The following is a 16,955-nucleotide window of genomic DNA, read 5'->3' as shown; positions in this document are numbered from 1 at the left end:
CATAACCACCTTGGACAGCCAACAAGGCCTGGTGTACCATGAAATGGTGTCCCTACGGGGGTAATGAAAGACTAACACTGCTATTAAACTAATAATCCTTCCCATGTTGGTAGGACATTGTAACTTTATGTATTTGTAATTATTATTTTTAAACTCCACTACCTTTGAATATAAAAAAAAAAAAAAAAAAAAAAAAAAAAAAAAATCACAATAATAAAACCCTAAATGTAAAACAAATCAATAAAAAGGTCTGTCTGGATTATTTATGTGGTAGTACAGTAATAACAGCACACATTTTAATCTAGCTCGAAATCTGAATTTGCGCGCCAGGGCTTGTTCTTGCTTCTATCGGCAGGGGTCGTGTCTATCTGGCAGTAACCCTGTTTCTCTCTCACTCACTCATTCTCCCAAATGAGTCAAAAACCACGGTCTCTCAGCCCCCTCGCACACTCTCGACTACGCACTACAAAAAATGGCGGATAGGTACTGAAATCCACATCAGAAAAACGCTTCAAAAAAAAAAAAAAAAAAAAAAAAAAAGCCGAGGTAATAACATTCAAAATCTTAAAACGCTTCCCTAGGCCCCTTTTTAGCACGGCGCGCCTGAGTCTGAGTGCCACTCACCAGCTGCGGGTTAGACTGAGCCGTGGTATTTATTTTGCATGCATGTTTTTGTGTTTGTGTGTGTCTGTGTGTCCATGCAAAGCTTTGTAACGTATCCCGCTTTGGTAACAGTATTGGAAATAGCTCACCTTACGCTTCTGCGTGTACGGTTTGTTGGGTTGTTACGTAAAGCGTATAGCTAGTGTTGCTGCTTTTTGTTTTTGAATGGACGGGACGTTTAGTATTTTGTTTGTTGCACAGTTGGTTGGTCGGTGCTGATGTTAGTTTTAATAGGTCAGACTGTTGGCTCTGGGGCGGCGAAATTGGCCCCGGCTGTCAATCAGAGAGGTCTGGGATGAGGTTTGTCAGTTTTTGGAAGGAGCGATGTGATTTTGTTCTGCATGCACATTGTCGGCGCACCGTACTAAAAGGGCGCTCTTTTCATATGACTTTTTAATTTAAAAAAAAAAAAAAAAAAAAAAAAAACGTTACTTTTCCCCCGCGAAGGATGTGGGGGGGATGGTATTGTTATGATGTGATGTCAAAACAAACGGAATCTACTGCATTGTAATTGATTTATTTTTCTACATAGGTTGAACTAACAGTTACAGATTGGAAAAAATATATTTAAAAAAGTTTGTTGTGAAGTTCCCATGCAAGTTGCATTTAAAATTTGAATGCATTATTGCATATTAAGGCTTTCCTTCAAGCTCTTGTTGAAATGCCAGCTCTGTATAGTATAATAACAAAAACAATTTAAAAGGAAAAGCTGCCATTTAAATGAATCCATTTATATATTTGTACTGTAGTATATCCAATTCATACCCTCCCACTGCTGCAAGTTGAACCAGTAACGCTGTTATAATGCACTTTGCCTGTTTGCTTGTGGAGTGACTACTTGTGTCCCTAACGTACCCTTTGAGATCAAACTGGACTGTCAACACAGCCTGCTTTCTGAATGCACAGCAATAGCTGAACTATGGGGTAATGTAGTAAAACATGTACCAAGGATTTCAATATTTCAGATGATCTTAAACTGTAATCCTACACTGTTTATGCACGGTCCCTTCATACTGTAGTTTGTTTTCTTAGTATTGACCAACCTCAAGATCCTAATTAATGTAATAGGGACATGTACAGTATGCAGATGTAGTGTCGAAATGTTGAAAGTAAAAGACAAACATATTAGGAGATAGGCTTAGACTCAGCCCAGTGCTGGTGGTACAGAGAAAGAGAAAGGGAGGCTTTTATACTCTCTGAACAGCCTCCTTCTGCTCTGTGCTGGTGGAGCAGAGAAAGAGAAAGGGAGGCTCTTATACTCTCTGAACAGCCTCCTTCTGCTCTGTGCTGGTGGAGCAGAGAGAGAAAGGGAGGCTCTTATACTCTCTGAACAGCCTCCTTCTGCTCTGTGCTGGTGGAGCAGAGAGAGAAAGGGAGGCTCTTATACTCTCTGAACAGCCTCCTTCTGCTCTGTGCTGGTGGAGCAGAGAGAGAGAAAGGGAGGCTCTTATACTCTACTGCTCTATACTGGTGGAGTAGAGAGTAGAAAGGGAGGCACTTATACTCTGAACAGCTGCAGATGAGAAAGTCTTGCATGGCTGGTGGTTCATGCGAATGGGTCTGTGGTTGATTTGTCTCCCTGGCAGATTGGAGCGTGGAGAGGACAGCAGTCAGCAGAGCCGTGGCGTTGGTCAGTATTGCTGGAGTATGAGGAAACCAGGACCTCAGAAAGGTGAGCGCTTCCTCTGTTTCTGCTGGATCAGTAAGTCTGTAAACTCCCGTCATTTCCCTTGCACAACAGAACTGGAACTGCCTGTATTAAAAGGATACTGTGCAAAGGAAACCAATGCATAAACGAGGTCTGAGGTACATTTCACATTCTCCTGTACAGAAGATTGTTTCTCTCCTGGCTTTAATATTTCATTCCTGTAATATGATACAGTATGGTTCAGTCTTTTTGTAATATACTATTCTTTTTATAAGTCTCAGTTTACAGATATGGCTTAGAACCTATAACGACAAATCTGTTTAGTACTATTTTGTTAGCAAATTAAGCTGTGTTTTATATTATGTGTTTTAATTCAGTTCAGGGCGTAGCTATTAAGTTCTGTAAACAGTGTCAGGAACGTGAGCAAAGCTGTCATACTGTGCGCATCATCCAGCATTTACCTCTCAGATGCCAGTCAGAAACTGAAAAACTCCCCTTCGCTCAGCTGTGGTTTAGACACAGTGGTTGTCTAAATGAATTGATGACTGTAATATCTATCTATCTATCTATCTATCTATCTATCTATCTATCTATCTATCTATCTATCTATCTATCTATCTGTCTGTCTATGTATCTATCTATCTATCTATCACACATGCAATTCATTTAAAATACTAAGGGAAAAGGAACACATAGCCACAAATAGTAAAATGCATGAGACTTTTAAAAAGTTGTATAAGATGACTAATTAAAGCACAAAGTGGTCTAACATTTAAACACAGGAGTTCCTGTTGTTTCTATATCACTGATTACTTCTCCCACCCAGAGGTTTTCATGCAGGTAGGTATATAAAGGATATAAATGACAAATCTTGAGGTGATATAATATATTTGCACACCACTGTATGCCACACATCTTTCAATACATCTGGAGAACCAATTGTAATGAAACTTAACAGTATTCAGCATACAGTATGCTTTGGACAGTGTTAATGTTATTCATCCATCTGTCCGACTGTATCTCAATTAACATTTTTACATGTATCGTGAGAACCGAAGAAGTCATTCCACATACTGTAACCCAGTAATATAGTTTGCCATGGTGCAACACCACTCATGCAATTTCATTCAAATGTTCATAGGCATTTCTCCTTCTGTACGGTTTTGTTCTGTTGATATACTGTCAGCATTCGGATATGTGGTACCCAGATACACGTCAGTCATGTTTTACTGCCCTTGTATTTAGTGCACTTACCCGTCCTGCGATTTCCTGCTATTTCTGATACAAAGCCCATCTCTTCAGTGTTACAGTGTACCTGTTTAATCGTCACAGCCCATCAGTCTGTCTTTATTGTGCAGTTACACAGCGCTTCCTCCAGTTTCACATGACTAAAATGCAGCCAAAACAAAGCGATCTAGGGTAATGTAACAGTTAATCATTAAACATTTTTAAATACTGTCTGTGATCTTTAGTTGCTTTTGTGCATTTTCATTTGCAAGTGAACTGTGACATTAGGGCCTTATCACTCTATATTCTGCAATTTTGAATGCTGACTTGGGATACTGTTTTAATTTTGGAAACTGGTGTTGAGTTTTTAAATTTTTTGCTAAATTGCATTGCCTTTTACATTTCACGCAGTTCTGTGCATGAGTAACATTTTGATTTCATTTTGCTGTTGGGTTGTTAGTGGAGCATTTTACATATTGCTGCAAATCGTGTGTACTGTATTACAGTCCACGTGTTGCTTTTTCGGCAAGTGATATTTTCAGAATCATATTGTTCTGAATTAAAATACTTCTTCTGTTGACTATATAGGACTGTACCAACAGAACCAATACAGTACATCTAAATGGAAGCCTACTTATTTTAATACCCAGTCCTTCCAGCTATGTATTTTTGACATTGTATCTTTTTTGTGTTCTCTGAAAAATGGACAAGGGTTGGAACGGGTCAAAATGAAATGATCAGGTATGCGTCACACTCGTTTAACCATCACTGAAGTCAGCATGTTATAGGGTGTGAGTGTATATGTGAGTGTTGACTGTAGTCATGTGTACAAACATAATGTCTGCTCCTCAACCACAGCGGGATGAAACCCTGCTCTCAGGAGTGTTTCTGTCAACACCTGCTTGTGTTCTCTGCAGTGATTGAGTGGAAGGATGGCAGACGACACAAACACGCCCGCAGTGGACGCCCATCCAGCATCCCTCCCCAGTACCAGGGTAAGGGGTTTCACTGAGGGGGCCGTGCGCCTCATTAAAGCTGCCCTCTCTTTAAACGACTGGCTTTCAAATTCAGTCGTGTATCGTTCTGTACCTGTTGATGTTTCCTGCAATTCTGAGATTTGTTCTAGCTTTGTTAACTGTAATTAAATTGCCTAAATAAATACAGCTTGTCTTCTGATTTCTCCAGAAATTAAGAAATTTAACTGAAAGTGCTTTTTTTTTAATGCAGTAATTAATTGAGGCGCTAGAAATGTTAATCTGAAGCACGGCTTTTTTTTATTTTTTTATTTTGTGTTGGAGCTGTGCTCCTCTTCCCCTGTCCTTATCACTGTGTTGTTTTTCAGGGCACTTCAGCTGGGACAAGTATCTGAAAGAGACGGGGTCCGTTGCAGCTCCAGCACACTGCTTCAGACAGGTAGGCACCAATACACCATGGTAAAGGGGTCCTTGAAGTCTCCCCTGGTAATGACACAGCTGCGTGGTGTGCAGGGTGAGTCATACAGTCAGGGGAGCGCTGGTTAGCTGGGAATTCCACAGGGAGCGTCTCATTGGCTTTGGCCCTTGCACGGGTTAGGGAGGCAAATTCGTCTGAGACTCGCAGTGCTACACAGGACCCTACTGGCCAGACACCTGGTGAGCCCAGAGCAGAGGCCTAAAAAAGCCTTCATCCTCCAGGGGCTGGATTAAAACGCAGACCATTATGAAGTGCTGTGTGTCCTGAAAGGCAAGGTTTCAGTGAAATAAAAATGAGTAACTAACGTTAGCAGAATAAATATCCGAAACAGAGTCATGAAAGATCCTGGGGAGTCCCGACCATCTACTTTAAGCTTGGGGGCTGCAAAGTCTACACTAATTCAGACTGTCATGTCCAGTTAGGATTGCGGCTTGGCAGGACTGGCTCTCCATCTCACAGTGATGGTAGAAGTTACCTAATGAGTGTCTAATGCAAAGGATGAGGGGAAAAAATGTGTATTCTGAATATGAGGGATGTAAATGTGCTGTAAGAGAAATGTTGGAGGTTGGTGAACTAAAGTACATGGTGATAAAAAAAATAATTCCAGTAAGTCAGTTACGGTACTCAAGTGTGAGCCACTGCGTCTAGCTTCGGGGAGCTGGAGTTCCTTCAAACTAAATAAAAATATAAAATATAAACTAAACATCTTAAAGAAACATACATTCAGAATGTTTTTTCCTACTCGGATGCGTTTCTTTAACGGGAAGCACAGCATGGGAGAGTGCCCGATATGAAGCCCCTGTTTAATAGTGGAATGAAATGAGATTGAGTTCTAAAGACCGGTTTCATGATACAGAAGTAATGTGGCATTAGGCTTCTGTCACAAGTGTGTAACCAGCAGAGTTACTGCAGTAAGTGGAAGTCCCAGCGCTGACTGTGCCCCGCTCTCTAGTGCTTAACCCCCCCGGTGAATGAGTTCAAGTCCGGGATGAAGCTGGAGGCCCAGGACCCTCGCAACACCACCTCCACCTGCATAGCAACCGTCGTCGGGCTGACCGGGGTCAGGCTCCGCCTCCGACTGGACGGCAGCGACAACAAGAACGACTTCTGGCGATTGGTCGACTCCTCGGAGATCCAACCAATCGGCAACTGCGAGAAGAATGCGGGCATGCTGCAGCCACCTCTGGGTGAGTGGATTTCAGATGCTTTTCACTGCTCTTCAGATCACTGTGTAGCTCAACTTTTCATTTGCAACAAGCATGCTTAACTCTGCAATGCCCATTCCTGTGCCACACGTGATTAAGGGTTCAATTTTGTCATGGAGATTGCGAAAATCAGGAATTGGAGTAGTTTTTGGAAATGGATGTGAAAACACATTTGATTTAGGGGTTTCCTTTATTTCTGTCAAAAGCAGTATGTCACGCACTAAAAATACAAATCGGCGAGTATCTCAAAATTGTTTGGTTGTGTATGAGCGCAGCATTTACGTGCAGCTATGTAGATCAGCCAATGAGATTTGTAGCTGAGCCAGCAAGCATGCAAATGAGTGGAGCTGAAGTTAATGGGGGTGAAATCGGATGAAAAAAAGGCCACAGACGTGCAAGCAGAGTAACAAATATTACCGCTAAGCAGAGGAGTGAAAAATATCCAATGGGGACCTTTCATGAAAGTGGTGGCAGGATGTTTTGTACAGCATGTAATGTGCCTGTGGATTACAAATGAAAAGAAAAGCAAGCTGTGACAAACATATTGAAGGTGCTTTACATAAACGAAAGCTGCAAGCCATTGAATTTGCAGTAGGAAAGACAGCTATGCAAAAAACGGTGTGTGAGCGGCTTTCTGTAAAGACAAGAGCAATTGCATCAGGGAACAGAAGTTTACAGACTTACAGAGGCTTTCTTTACAAAGGGATGCTTCAGAATCGTGGGAAACTCTTAACTATGTACTCTAAAGTAACATTTAAACTGGCCAGCAGTCAAAAGCAGTGGTCTTTATATTATTGGTTTGATGTACTATTAGTGTAAGTGTATGTGGATGTAGCTAAACCCTTTTTTGCCGCACCTCGTCCGTGAAATGTACTAAAAATGACCTTGCCAAAATCTAGCCTTACATATGATACACTGCTTCGCTATCCCTCTATATTATTATTTAAATCTATCCTCACAAACCAGAATTGTTCATATGTGGTATGTAATGTGTTGCTGGACAGGGGAACATTATTATTATTATTAATAATAATAATAATAATAATAATAATAATAATAATAATAATAATAATAATAATAACATGATGCACAGCATTTGGTACTCCTGATCTACAAATGCATTTTACGCTTTATTTTACACTTGTTAAAATGCCCTATAAAATGTTTTTATTCAGTAAAATCATTCAGAAATGAACTAACATATGTTATCTATAATGACCTAAGTGCAAATGTGATCTTCAGTGCTGCAATTTACACACACATGAATACATGCATAAAAGAGCCACTCCTGACCACGAGCTAGGTCAAACATGTCAGTCAAGCCTAGGATTAAAAACAAACAGAATCTGCATCTCGAACACTCAAAAAAGGAATACAAGGAGACCCGTGTCCAGCCCCAGCAGAGGCACAGGGAGTGAGCAGGGCGGGGAGGGGCGAGGGTCCAAGCCAAACAATGCCTTGTAGGTTAAGGGCAAAATCTTCAAATCGCTTCGAACGTGCAGATCAGCCGGAGAACATGCGGATCATCTTTAAATCCTGTTTGTAAATAAAGCAGCACCTTGAATCCGACCCCTAGGGGGTGCTGTTTAGCTGTGATGAAACAGTTGCAGAGCAGTGACTCCAAACAGTTCTTGAATGCTGAGAAGGTTTAATGCTAATATTGAAAGTGCTGACATTTAGTTCTTCCCTACAAAACATGGTGTAATACTTTTTTTCTGATTTTTCTATTATAAGATGACCCTCTCTACAATATATTTGTCTTAGGATGCACCAGATTTCAATTCTAGTTTGATATAAATGGATTGTTATCCCAACGACAGGGCCATAGAGGAGCCACACACTATGTATTTGAACATGCGTTTAGAAAACTTGTGATCCAGTATGTGATCACGTGGTTAGGACATTCTTTACCTCAAGTCATTACGAGTAGCAAAATCAGAGTATATTCAATAGAAAGTCACCTTTTTTCCATGTGCATGCTGTATATGGAGATCTACTTCATCACAATGTGATTGGTCCAGTGTTGGGATGTGTGTTACTATTATACATCCTACACACTGTATACTGATTGCTTCTGCGAGGCTACTTATTATTATTTATTTCCACCACAGTAAAGGAGAGCTGTTAGTGCTTTAAATCCATGTTATTAACAGTGTCGTTGCTGCTGGCTCTGTCTTCTTGCTGTGTCATAGGCTTCCGGCTAAACGCTTCCTCGTGGCCGATGTTCCTTTTGAAGACTCTAAACGGAGCCGAGATGGCGCCTGTCCGGATATTCCACAAGGTATTTATTATCACATGACTTGTTACAAACTAAGGGTTAGGGTTAGGGTTAGGGTTAGGGTTAGGGTTAGGGTAATTGCTAAAGGTAATTGCACACCTGATCTGCATGGAACTTGTATGGAAATGAATTGAACAGACATGTATATTTCACACTGTACTTCTCTTGACCAAACCTGTGTAATTGTCGGTACGAGATCGATGCGTTGATTTTGGGATTTTGGGATCAAAATCCAGATTTATATGCGTTAACTATAACATTGCCTGACTCTATGCGTTGTGACGTGGAGTTACACAAGATGCAACATGAGTAGGAAAAACCAACTGAAGCACCCTTTTATCGAAGCACGTGTAAATGAGAGAAAGGCACTGTTTAGCTGTGTACCTGCAGATTCAAGTAGGCTATGTTTGCAATCAAGTGCAGTCGATTGCGAATGCACACCAGTGGATCAGTCACTGGTGCAAATGGTAGTGCCCATCCAGTTCACTTTCATTGACACTGATGAAATGCAAGAGTGAAATGTAAAAAGCAATGTTGAAAGGAGATGTCTCTTCACGTTGTTACCATAGTCAATCAGAGGCAAACATGTGCTCAAGATCAGTTGCTTTGTAGTTTGTTCTGAAAACCAGGATTTAAGTTGTGAATCACTCACCCAGTTTCAATGTTAGTGTTGTATATCGCTCACCCTCCTCTCACCCCCAGCAGGAGCCCCCTGCTCCGGCTCAGAACTCCTTCAAGGTGGGCATGAAGCTGGAGGCGGTGGACCGCAAGAACCCTCACTTCATTTGCCCGGCCACCATCGGGGAGGTGCGAGGGGGTGAGGTGCTGGTCACCTTCGACGGCTGGAGAGGAGCCTTCGATTACTACTGTCGCTACGACTCCCGCGACATCTTCCCTGTGGGCTGGTGTGCTCTGACCGGAGATAACCTGCAGCCACCTGGGACCAAGGGTAGGACCCCCATCCCTCCTCCACACTCCCCCTGCCCTGCCTCTCTGTACAAACCTGCAGCCACCTGGGACCCCTTCCCTCCTCCACACTCCCCTGCCCTGCCTCTCTATTCAAACCTGCACTCCCTCCTCCACACTCCCCCTGCCCTGCCTCTCTATACAAACCTGCACTCCCTCCTCCACACTCCCCTGCCCTGCCTCTCTATACAAACCTGCACTCCCTCCTCCACACTCCCCCTGCCCTGCCTCTCTATACAAACCTGCACTCCCTCCTCCACACTCCCCTGCCCTGCCTCTCTATACAAACCTGCACTCCCTCCTCCACACTCCCCCTGCCCTACCTCTCTATACAAACCTGCACTCCCTCCTCCACACTCCCCCTGCCCTACCTCTCTATACAAACCTGCACTCCCTCCTCCACACTCCCCCTGCCCTGCCTCTCTATACAAACCTGCACTCCCTCCTCCACACTCCCCTGCCCTGCCTCTCTATACAAACCTGCACTCCCTCCTCCACACTCCCCCTGCCCTGCCTCTCTTAGATATGTCTTAAAAAGCGGTAATCTAATTGTGGTATCTGAACTGAAAAAAAACAGTTCCAAGTAAATTACTTAAACTGTGATCAAAACAACTTTTTTTCATGTCTCTCTCCAAATGTGATTTTGTTCATTTGTCGATTTATAGCTTTTGAGTTTTACCCTCTGGGGCGACCCTGGAAGGAGAAGCACAGGGTTTTGCTCTTTGCAGTGAGTTGGGGGGAGTCATCAGGGGCGGTACACCTTGTGTGTTTAGAATCAAACTGAGTGGCTTGCCAAGATAGAAAAGTAAACTAATTAGCATCAAGCTAGTTCTGAACTATTTGTTCTAGTTACGGCATCAGTGCCTGTGCTCGAGAAAATGGAAACATTGCAGTGTGTGCAGTAAGGGGCGTATTGCTGGAACCAAAAAAACAGCGTTGTTGCAGGGGGGAGCGTGACCTGCAGACGCTGTGATTGTTAGAAGAGAGGTTTTTCTTTCTCCTGGTGAACACTCCCGAGTAACTATTGAGAAATGCATTGCCCAATAAATAAAAACTTCAGAAGAGTCGGCAACATGTTTAAAAATATAACGCTGTTAAACGGACAACATGGGACACAACAAAGGCAAGGTGACGTCGTTCTGTAACACCTCATTGAACGGTTAAAGCCAGTTCAAACTCAAGCAGATAGGAGGGACCAGGCTGAATTGATGTGTGGTGGATTTTCCATTTGCAAATTAGGGACTGTGAGACTGGCCTGAAGACATCTGCCAGCACTATAAAATTGGGAGGCGAGGAGAGTGAAGAAAAAAAAGCAACAGAGAAAAATAAATGGGTGGAAGAATGGAGGGGCCAGTAAGAGCCCAGCACACCATCTGTTTTTTTTTATTTGTAATTGTTCTTTTTTTTACAAGTTTTTAGTGTGTTTATTTTTTTGAGGAATTTGTTTACCTCGTTCTGAGAGCTTTCCCACACAATCGAAGCTGTTAAACGACATATTTTTCAACATACTCCTGATTTGTTTAGGTATTTTTATTAACACATCACTGTTCAGCTGGAAAATACATTTCTCGACTTTTATTCAAGAGCGTTTGCCAGGAGGGAGAGAATTTCTCAGATGAGCATCGTAATGTATTTAGATTGTGCCACGTTACTGGTGCTCTTATTAAAATGAGGACCATATTCTGGGAACAGAAATTCTATTTCTCCTGGCGAACACATACCCGGTACACAACTGTATTCTATGATTCTCTCTGGCGATCAAGAAAAAGAACCCTTCTCTGCCACTAGTAAATTTATTTGTAAAAAATGTTCATCAGGCTATAGCCAAATGCAATATAGAAACTTGAAACTTCTATAGAAGGCTGGTGAAGATTGTGCAGAATCAAGACAGTTATCGTGCTTATCATGTGGAGTGTGACAGACAGACAGACAGACAGACGGGCGGACATGTTCATGCATAAGGGTCCCCGTCTTTTAATGACTAAAAACTTGCCTGCATTGTTTACAGTTGCCCTTAACTGCAGTGTGAGGCGGGAGACTGGGCGTGTTTTCTTTTCTCCACTAGATGTCGCTGTTTTTCACGAGGCGTGTGTGTGAGAGAGGGGGAGTTTATTTTGTTTTGTGTCTATTGTTCTCAATCACTGGTACAGAAAAGTCTTCCCTAGTCTATGTGTGTGTGTGAGAGTGAGAGTGAGAGAGACACTGTGTACAGTGCTCCAATACTGAGAGGTTCTGAAGGTATACTGCAGGTAGTAGCTTTGGCAAGCCTAGTTTATGGCTGTGATAGTAAAGCAGGAATGGATTAAATTAAATTGAATTAAGTGAGAGAAATGATAAAAAGAGTCTTTGTCCTGAATTAAGCATGAAGCCTTAAAGCTGATATTTCAGTTCTCTGGGTAGCCAGGAATGTTTCAGGATGGGGGCTAGGCCTTGGCACGATCCCAGCTGGCAGGCGGTGCTTGTTGTCTGGGCACAGAGCAAGGGATGTGTTGGGGGGGGGTTTGGTTAATACACAACTAACCTTTGTCTTTTTGGCAGAGCGTGCATACTGGGGTCTCGCGGAGCAAACAGCTAGACAGACTCCCTCGTATGTCATTTTAGCATTTTCTGGGCAGAAAAAAGAAAGTGCAGAAAGAAAGAAGAGTCTCCGAGTAGGTTGTTCCCGTGGGGCTGGTAACGGAGACGCTGCCAAGCCTGCTGCTGCACAGTACAGTGGGGAAGGGAGTTTGGGTTTCACTTTGGCTTGTTTAGAGGAGGCGAGGGGGAAACGCGCACAGAACGAACACAGCGCTTCACATGAACTGGGGATTCCCAGGCAGGTACAGTACGGAGTCTGTTTGCTTGTGGCTTTACAGTTGCTGGAGTGGATCGTTGTGTGATTGCATGTCTCTGGCATGCCTGCTTGCTATCGTGTTTTTGTCTTTTACTGCCTGTCCCGATGCGCCAGATGAGAGTTGTCGGCTTTAAGATATTTTTGATACATACAGGTTGTAACAGTGTGTGTGCAGATAAAAACGTGCTGCCTCTGTCTGGTCACGTGGGATTACAATCTCCTCGGGAGTCTCGTGAGATGTCACAGTGAATCGGATTAAACCAGGTTTTACTATAACTACAATAATAAACCCAATCAATATTTGTCACTGCACAATTATTATTTTTAATAGGAAGAATTAAATGTGCAGGGCTGTAAAATGCAAACTTTTTTCATTTTGCAATGAGGTGTACGAAACAGGGTTTAAAATGTACTGGATGTGGTCATCCCAAATGTATTTTAAGAAGAAATCGTTTGAAGAACCGCTCAATTCCTTGTGTGCCTTAAGGGGTTAGTAGAGCAACGTAAAGCAGAGTGGCACAGCGAGCGGTTTAGCAGTTAAACATTTAAAGATGTTTTTTCTGCATTACAAACAAGCCATACTATTTTAATGAAATGCTCTGGTATTTACAGTCGTGGTAGTGACTGCAGGGAAGTAAGAATCAAAGACCAGTACAGAACTGGGCAGTGAGGCTGATCCCAGAACTTCATGACATGAGCGACGAGGACAGGTTCAAAGAATTCAATCTCTTCAGCCTGGAAAAAACAAGGGAAAGAGGGGACTTGATTGAAGTCTTTAAAATCATAAAAGGTAGAGATAGAGTTAACCCAAGACAGGACTTGAAATTCAGCACAGAGAGAACAACAAGCGGGCATGAATGAAAGCGCAGTACAAGCAAGTTTACAACAGAAGGTAAGAAGCACTATTTTTTGCACAGAGTTATAAATGCATGGCCTACCGGGTGAAGCAGCAGGATCTGAAACACCGGGAACATTTAAAACAAAAAGACTTATGTTCTGTGCTTTTAAATGAGACCTCAGCGGGGGAGACTGGTGGGCTAACAAGGGACGTGCTGGACAGAAATAGAGGTGTCAAGTTCATTACTCCTAAACGTTTGAACAAAGCTGATCGATCTGTGAAAGCAGTAACACTCCCAAGGTGTTCAATGAGCTTGCTCTGTCTATTCTTGCCATTTTAAAATTAATTCAGTATTTGTTCTTTCTTGCTCAGTTTATTTAGTCCCTACATCGTGCTGCTTTGTAAACTTGTGACAGTCAGTAAGTATGTGTGGAAGCTATAGCAACTACAATGACACATAAATCTGTGACCTGGTTACAGATTGTAGCGTGCAGACAGAACTGGCTGTAGGCAGGAGTTGTAATCTATTGCTCTGGGTCCTACGAAAGCAGGGTAGCCTCTCCCTCGCAGCCCATAGGGGACAGGCTTTGGCTGAGAGCCCTTTTGGCAGAATTTAGTCAAGGAAACTAGCTGTGCATGGGAAGAGAGCAAATAAAACAGAACAGATCTTTTCAAACAGGTCTGGTGGAGGGGAGAAAGAGAAGCTCTTATACTCAGTTAACAGCCTCCCTCCGCTCTGCTGGTGCAGCAGAAATAGAGAACAGGGTGATAGATGTTCAGAAAGTATAAGAGCATCCCTTTCTATTCTTCTGCTCCACCAGCACAGAGCAAAAGGAGGCTGTGCAGAGAGCATAAGCTTTCATTTCAATAGTAATAAAGCTACTGAAAGTTCATAATAAGGTTAGCAGACTTTTTTAGAGAAATATTTGTGTTGTAGGCAGTCAGGTGTCAGTTTGGCAGGCTGCAGAGTGTTCATTAAAACTTTATTGAAGTCTCGTCTTATTTCCTGTCTGGAAGTGGCATGTGGTTTTTAGGGGGTTTTGTCTTTATACACTGCTGCACCCTGTCCCATTGGATGAAATAAAGTTGGGTTAGGTTATTCATACCACACAGTATTGGTGGGTAATGTATGATTGTTTAGTATTGATGAAGTATTTATCCATTTTACTAAGTTTGTTGTAAGTTCTGCCTTGCTTTTTGTAGTATGTCCACTTGATCGCTTCTTTAAACAGCCTCTGATTGCACTGCTGACTATGCAGTACAACAGGCTGAGAGTTTTGCATTCAGTTCTAGCATGAGGACTGCTTCAGTGTATTGATTAGTTGTAGGTGGAGTTCAGCTGATTACTGGTTTGTGAGATTGGGAATGGGTAATTGTAAACGGTTTTCTTTGTTTAATACTGTTATACAGCACTCGTCTTTTAGAGTAACGTCTGTAATGCCAACCTGCCTTCCTCTCAGTCCCTCATCTTTAACCACTAAGCCACACTGCTTTACTGTCCCCAAGTGCATCAGTTTTGACCATTAGGCCGCACTACCTTCCTCTCAGTCTCTAACCTCTAACCACTAACCACACTGCCTCCCTCCCAGTCCCTAAGTTCTAACCACTAGACCACACTGCCTCCCTCCTGGTCCCTAAGTTCTAACCACTAGACCACACTGCCTCCATCCCAGTCCCTAAGCTCTAACCACTAGACCACACTGCCTCCCTCCCAGTCCCTAAGCTCTAACCACTACGCTGCCTCCCTCCCAGTCCCTAAGCTCTAACCACGACCACACTGCCTCCCTCACAGTTCCTCAGTTCTAACCACTAGACCACGCTGCCTCCCTCCCAGTGCCTAAGCTCTAACCACTAACCACACTGCCTCCCTCCCAGTCCCTAAGCTGTAACCAGTAGATCATACTGCCTCCCTCCCAGTCCATAAGCTCTAACCACTAGACCACACTGTCTCCCTCCGTCCCTAAGCTCTAACCACTAGATCATACTGCCTCCCTCCCAGTCCCTAAGCTCTAACCACTACGCTGCCTCCTTCCCAGTCCCTAAGCTCTAACCACGACCACACTGCCTCCCTCCCAGTCACTGCACTATTTCACAAATGGTGCATATAAACGCTACAGTCTAGTGTAGTGTCGAGTAAACACTACAAGTCTTTATGTGGGTTAAAAGGAGGAAGGCGTATCGTTTTTAGATCTTAGCGAGTTGCCACTGGCAAAGCTGACAAGCAAAGGGGCCTCTTGTGACTGTGTGAGGGCCGTGTCAAAACAAAAGGATGTTTCTTATCAAGCTAAACGAAACAAAAAAAAAAAAAAAAAAAAAAAAAAGGCTATTTTTGTAGACTGCGTGTTCAGGAAGAGGTGGCCTCTGCCTTCACACATTCTCATAAGATCGACAGTTTGTTTTTTCATTTTCAGCAAAATAGATATGAAAAGCTTTGTTCTTTTATTTTTTTTATTTGCTCTCTTCCCCCGTCTCTGGCACACACCTAGTTTTCCCGATTAGATTTTTCTACAGCTCGCTGCCAAAAGGGCTCCCGGCCAAAACCTGCCCTCGCAGGACTGTGAGGGTGAGGCTGCCCTTTAGGACTGAGAGTCGAGGATCACAACTCTGTGTTATACTGAACTGTACTGGGCACACACATACTCCAAGCTAGGAGTCAGTGTGTTCCAGAACCCTCCTGCAGTGTTGGAAGAAAGACAGGACCGGTACTTCACTTTGCTGTAGCCCGTGTGGTCCATTTCGCAGCAAGTTCTTTCAACATATTGTCAGTAAACTTTTACTCGGGAACGCTCATCAGGAGAAAGAGGTGTTTTTCTTGTAAACATCGTAGTGCAAAACTGAAAAACGTTCGACTTTATACTTGAAAGGCTTTCGATTGCGTTACTTCGATACTAGTTTTCTAAAGTTGATTGATGTTTTTTCTCCTTTCAGAAAACAGAAGTTAATTAAAGACTGGTGTTTCTGAAAATAAAAACACAAGTTTGCTAAAACATGTGTCTCTTTCACAAATGCACAATCGAGACCCATAGTATATAGAGGTGCATGATGGGAAAACATTCTCAAATTATTTTGTTACCTGCAATAAGTGCAACTATTACCAATATGTATTGTCCTCTTATCTCTTCCTGTGTGCAAACCACACGGCACAGAGATTCTGTAAGGAGTTCAGTAAGGGAAAAGGGCAGTGGGAAGCCTGCACCCCCTGGGGATCCAGGATTACAGGGGGTTAAAAACGCACATCCAAATGCCGGACAGTAATTCGTGACACTCTCTGCAGCAGTTCCACTTTTCCACCATCTCACCTTGAACTGTAAACTGCAAAAAAGTAAGTCACTTTTTTATTGCAGAGCTCTTGTGTCTTGGTAAATCAAACTAGGTTGCCACGGCAACCGGAAAGCAGCAGCTGAGGTTTGTAGAGGAAGGAAGCCCTAGCACAGCGACTCCCACACACTCTCGCACAGACACACGCACGCGCTCCCTCCCTCCCTCACTCGCTCGCTACGATCTTGATTGCCAAGACTGTTCGAAGAGTGTGTGTCCTCTCGCCTTAATAATAACAAGATCCTTTCACCGAAGGTTTTTTTTTTTTTTAATTTTCACTTCATTCTCTTTAAAAGGCAACCTTCTTTGAAGACTTCACAGTAAGTTTGAATTTCAGCTTCTATCTATAATTTTGATGGTGATGATATAGCCAGAGTACCTAGACTGCTGTGATAGGCCTGGGCTTTTAAAGTGACTGTAGCTAACAAAACCATCCCATCAGTCGTTCCTGTTGTGCACTGCCATTCGTTATATAGGTCTCAGATCTACAGTAGTCAACATTTTTCTTTGCAAATGTCTGGCACTGC

The 16,955-nt window shown here is 42.9% G+C and overlaps 1 protein-coding gene across 3 annotated transcripts in view; it reads left to right on the top strand.

The window, feature by feature from the left end:
* Positions 1–406: 406 nt before the first annotated feature.
* Positions 407–16,955, top strand: part of LOC121303375 (polycomb protein SCMH1-like) — a 29,326-nt gene continuing 12,777 nt past the window's right edge. Inside the window, exons 1-7 of one of the 3 annotated variants that reach the window (XM_041234036.1) lie at positions 407–546; positions 2,250–2,335; positions 4,456–4,533; positions 4,881–4,951; positions 5,943–6,177; positions 8,388–8,476; positions 9,176–9,422. In XM_041234036.1, coding sequence (XP_041089970.1) covers positions 2,311–2,335; positions 4,456–4,533; positions 4,881–4,951; positions 5,943–6,177; positions 8,388–8,476; positions 9,176–9,422 — 745 coding nt within the window. In that variant the 5' untranslated portion in view covers positions 407–546; positions 2,250–2,310. Of the gene's footprint in view, positions 547–2,249; positions 2,336–4,455; positions 4,534–4,880; positions 4,952–5,942; positions 6,178–8,387; positions 8,477–9,175; positions 9,423–16,955 lie in introns of those variants that run through there. The other 2 variants (XM_041234034.1, XM_041234035.1) reach the window with 2 other exon arrangements.

The sequence above is a fragment of the Polyodon spathula genome, chromosome 32 (assembly GCF_017654505.1).
Source record: "Polyodon spathula isolate WHYD16114869_AA chromosome 32, ASM1765450v1, whole genome shotgun sequence".
NCBI lineage: Eukaryota > Metazoa > Chordata > Actinopteri > Acipenseriformes > Polyodontidae > Polyodon > Polyodon spathula.
Note: the sequence above shows the minus strand (reverse complement) of the source record. Positions and strands in the feature narration are given on the sequence as shown.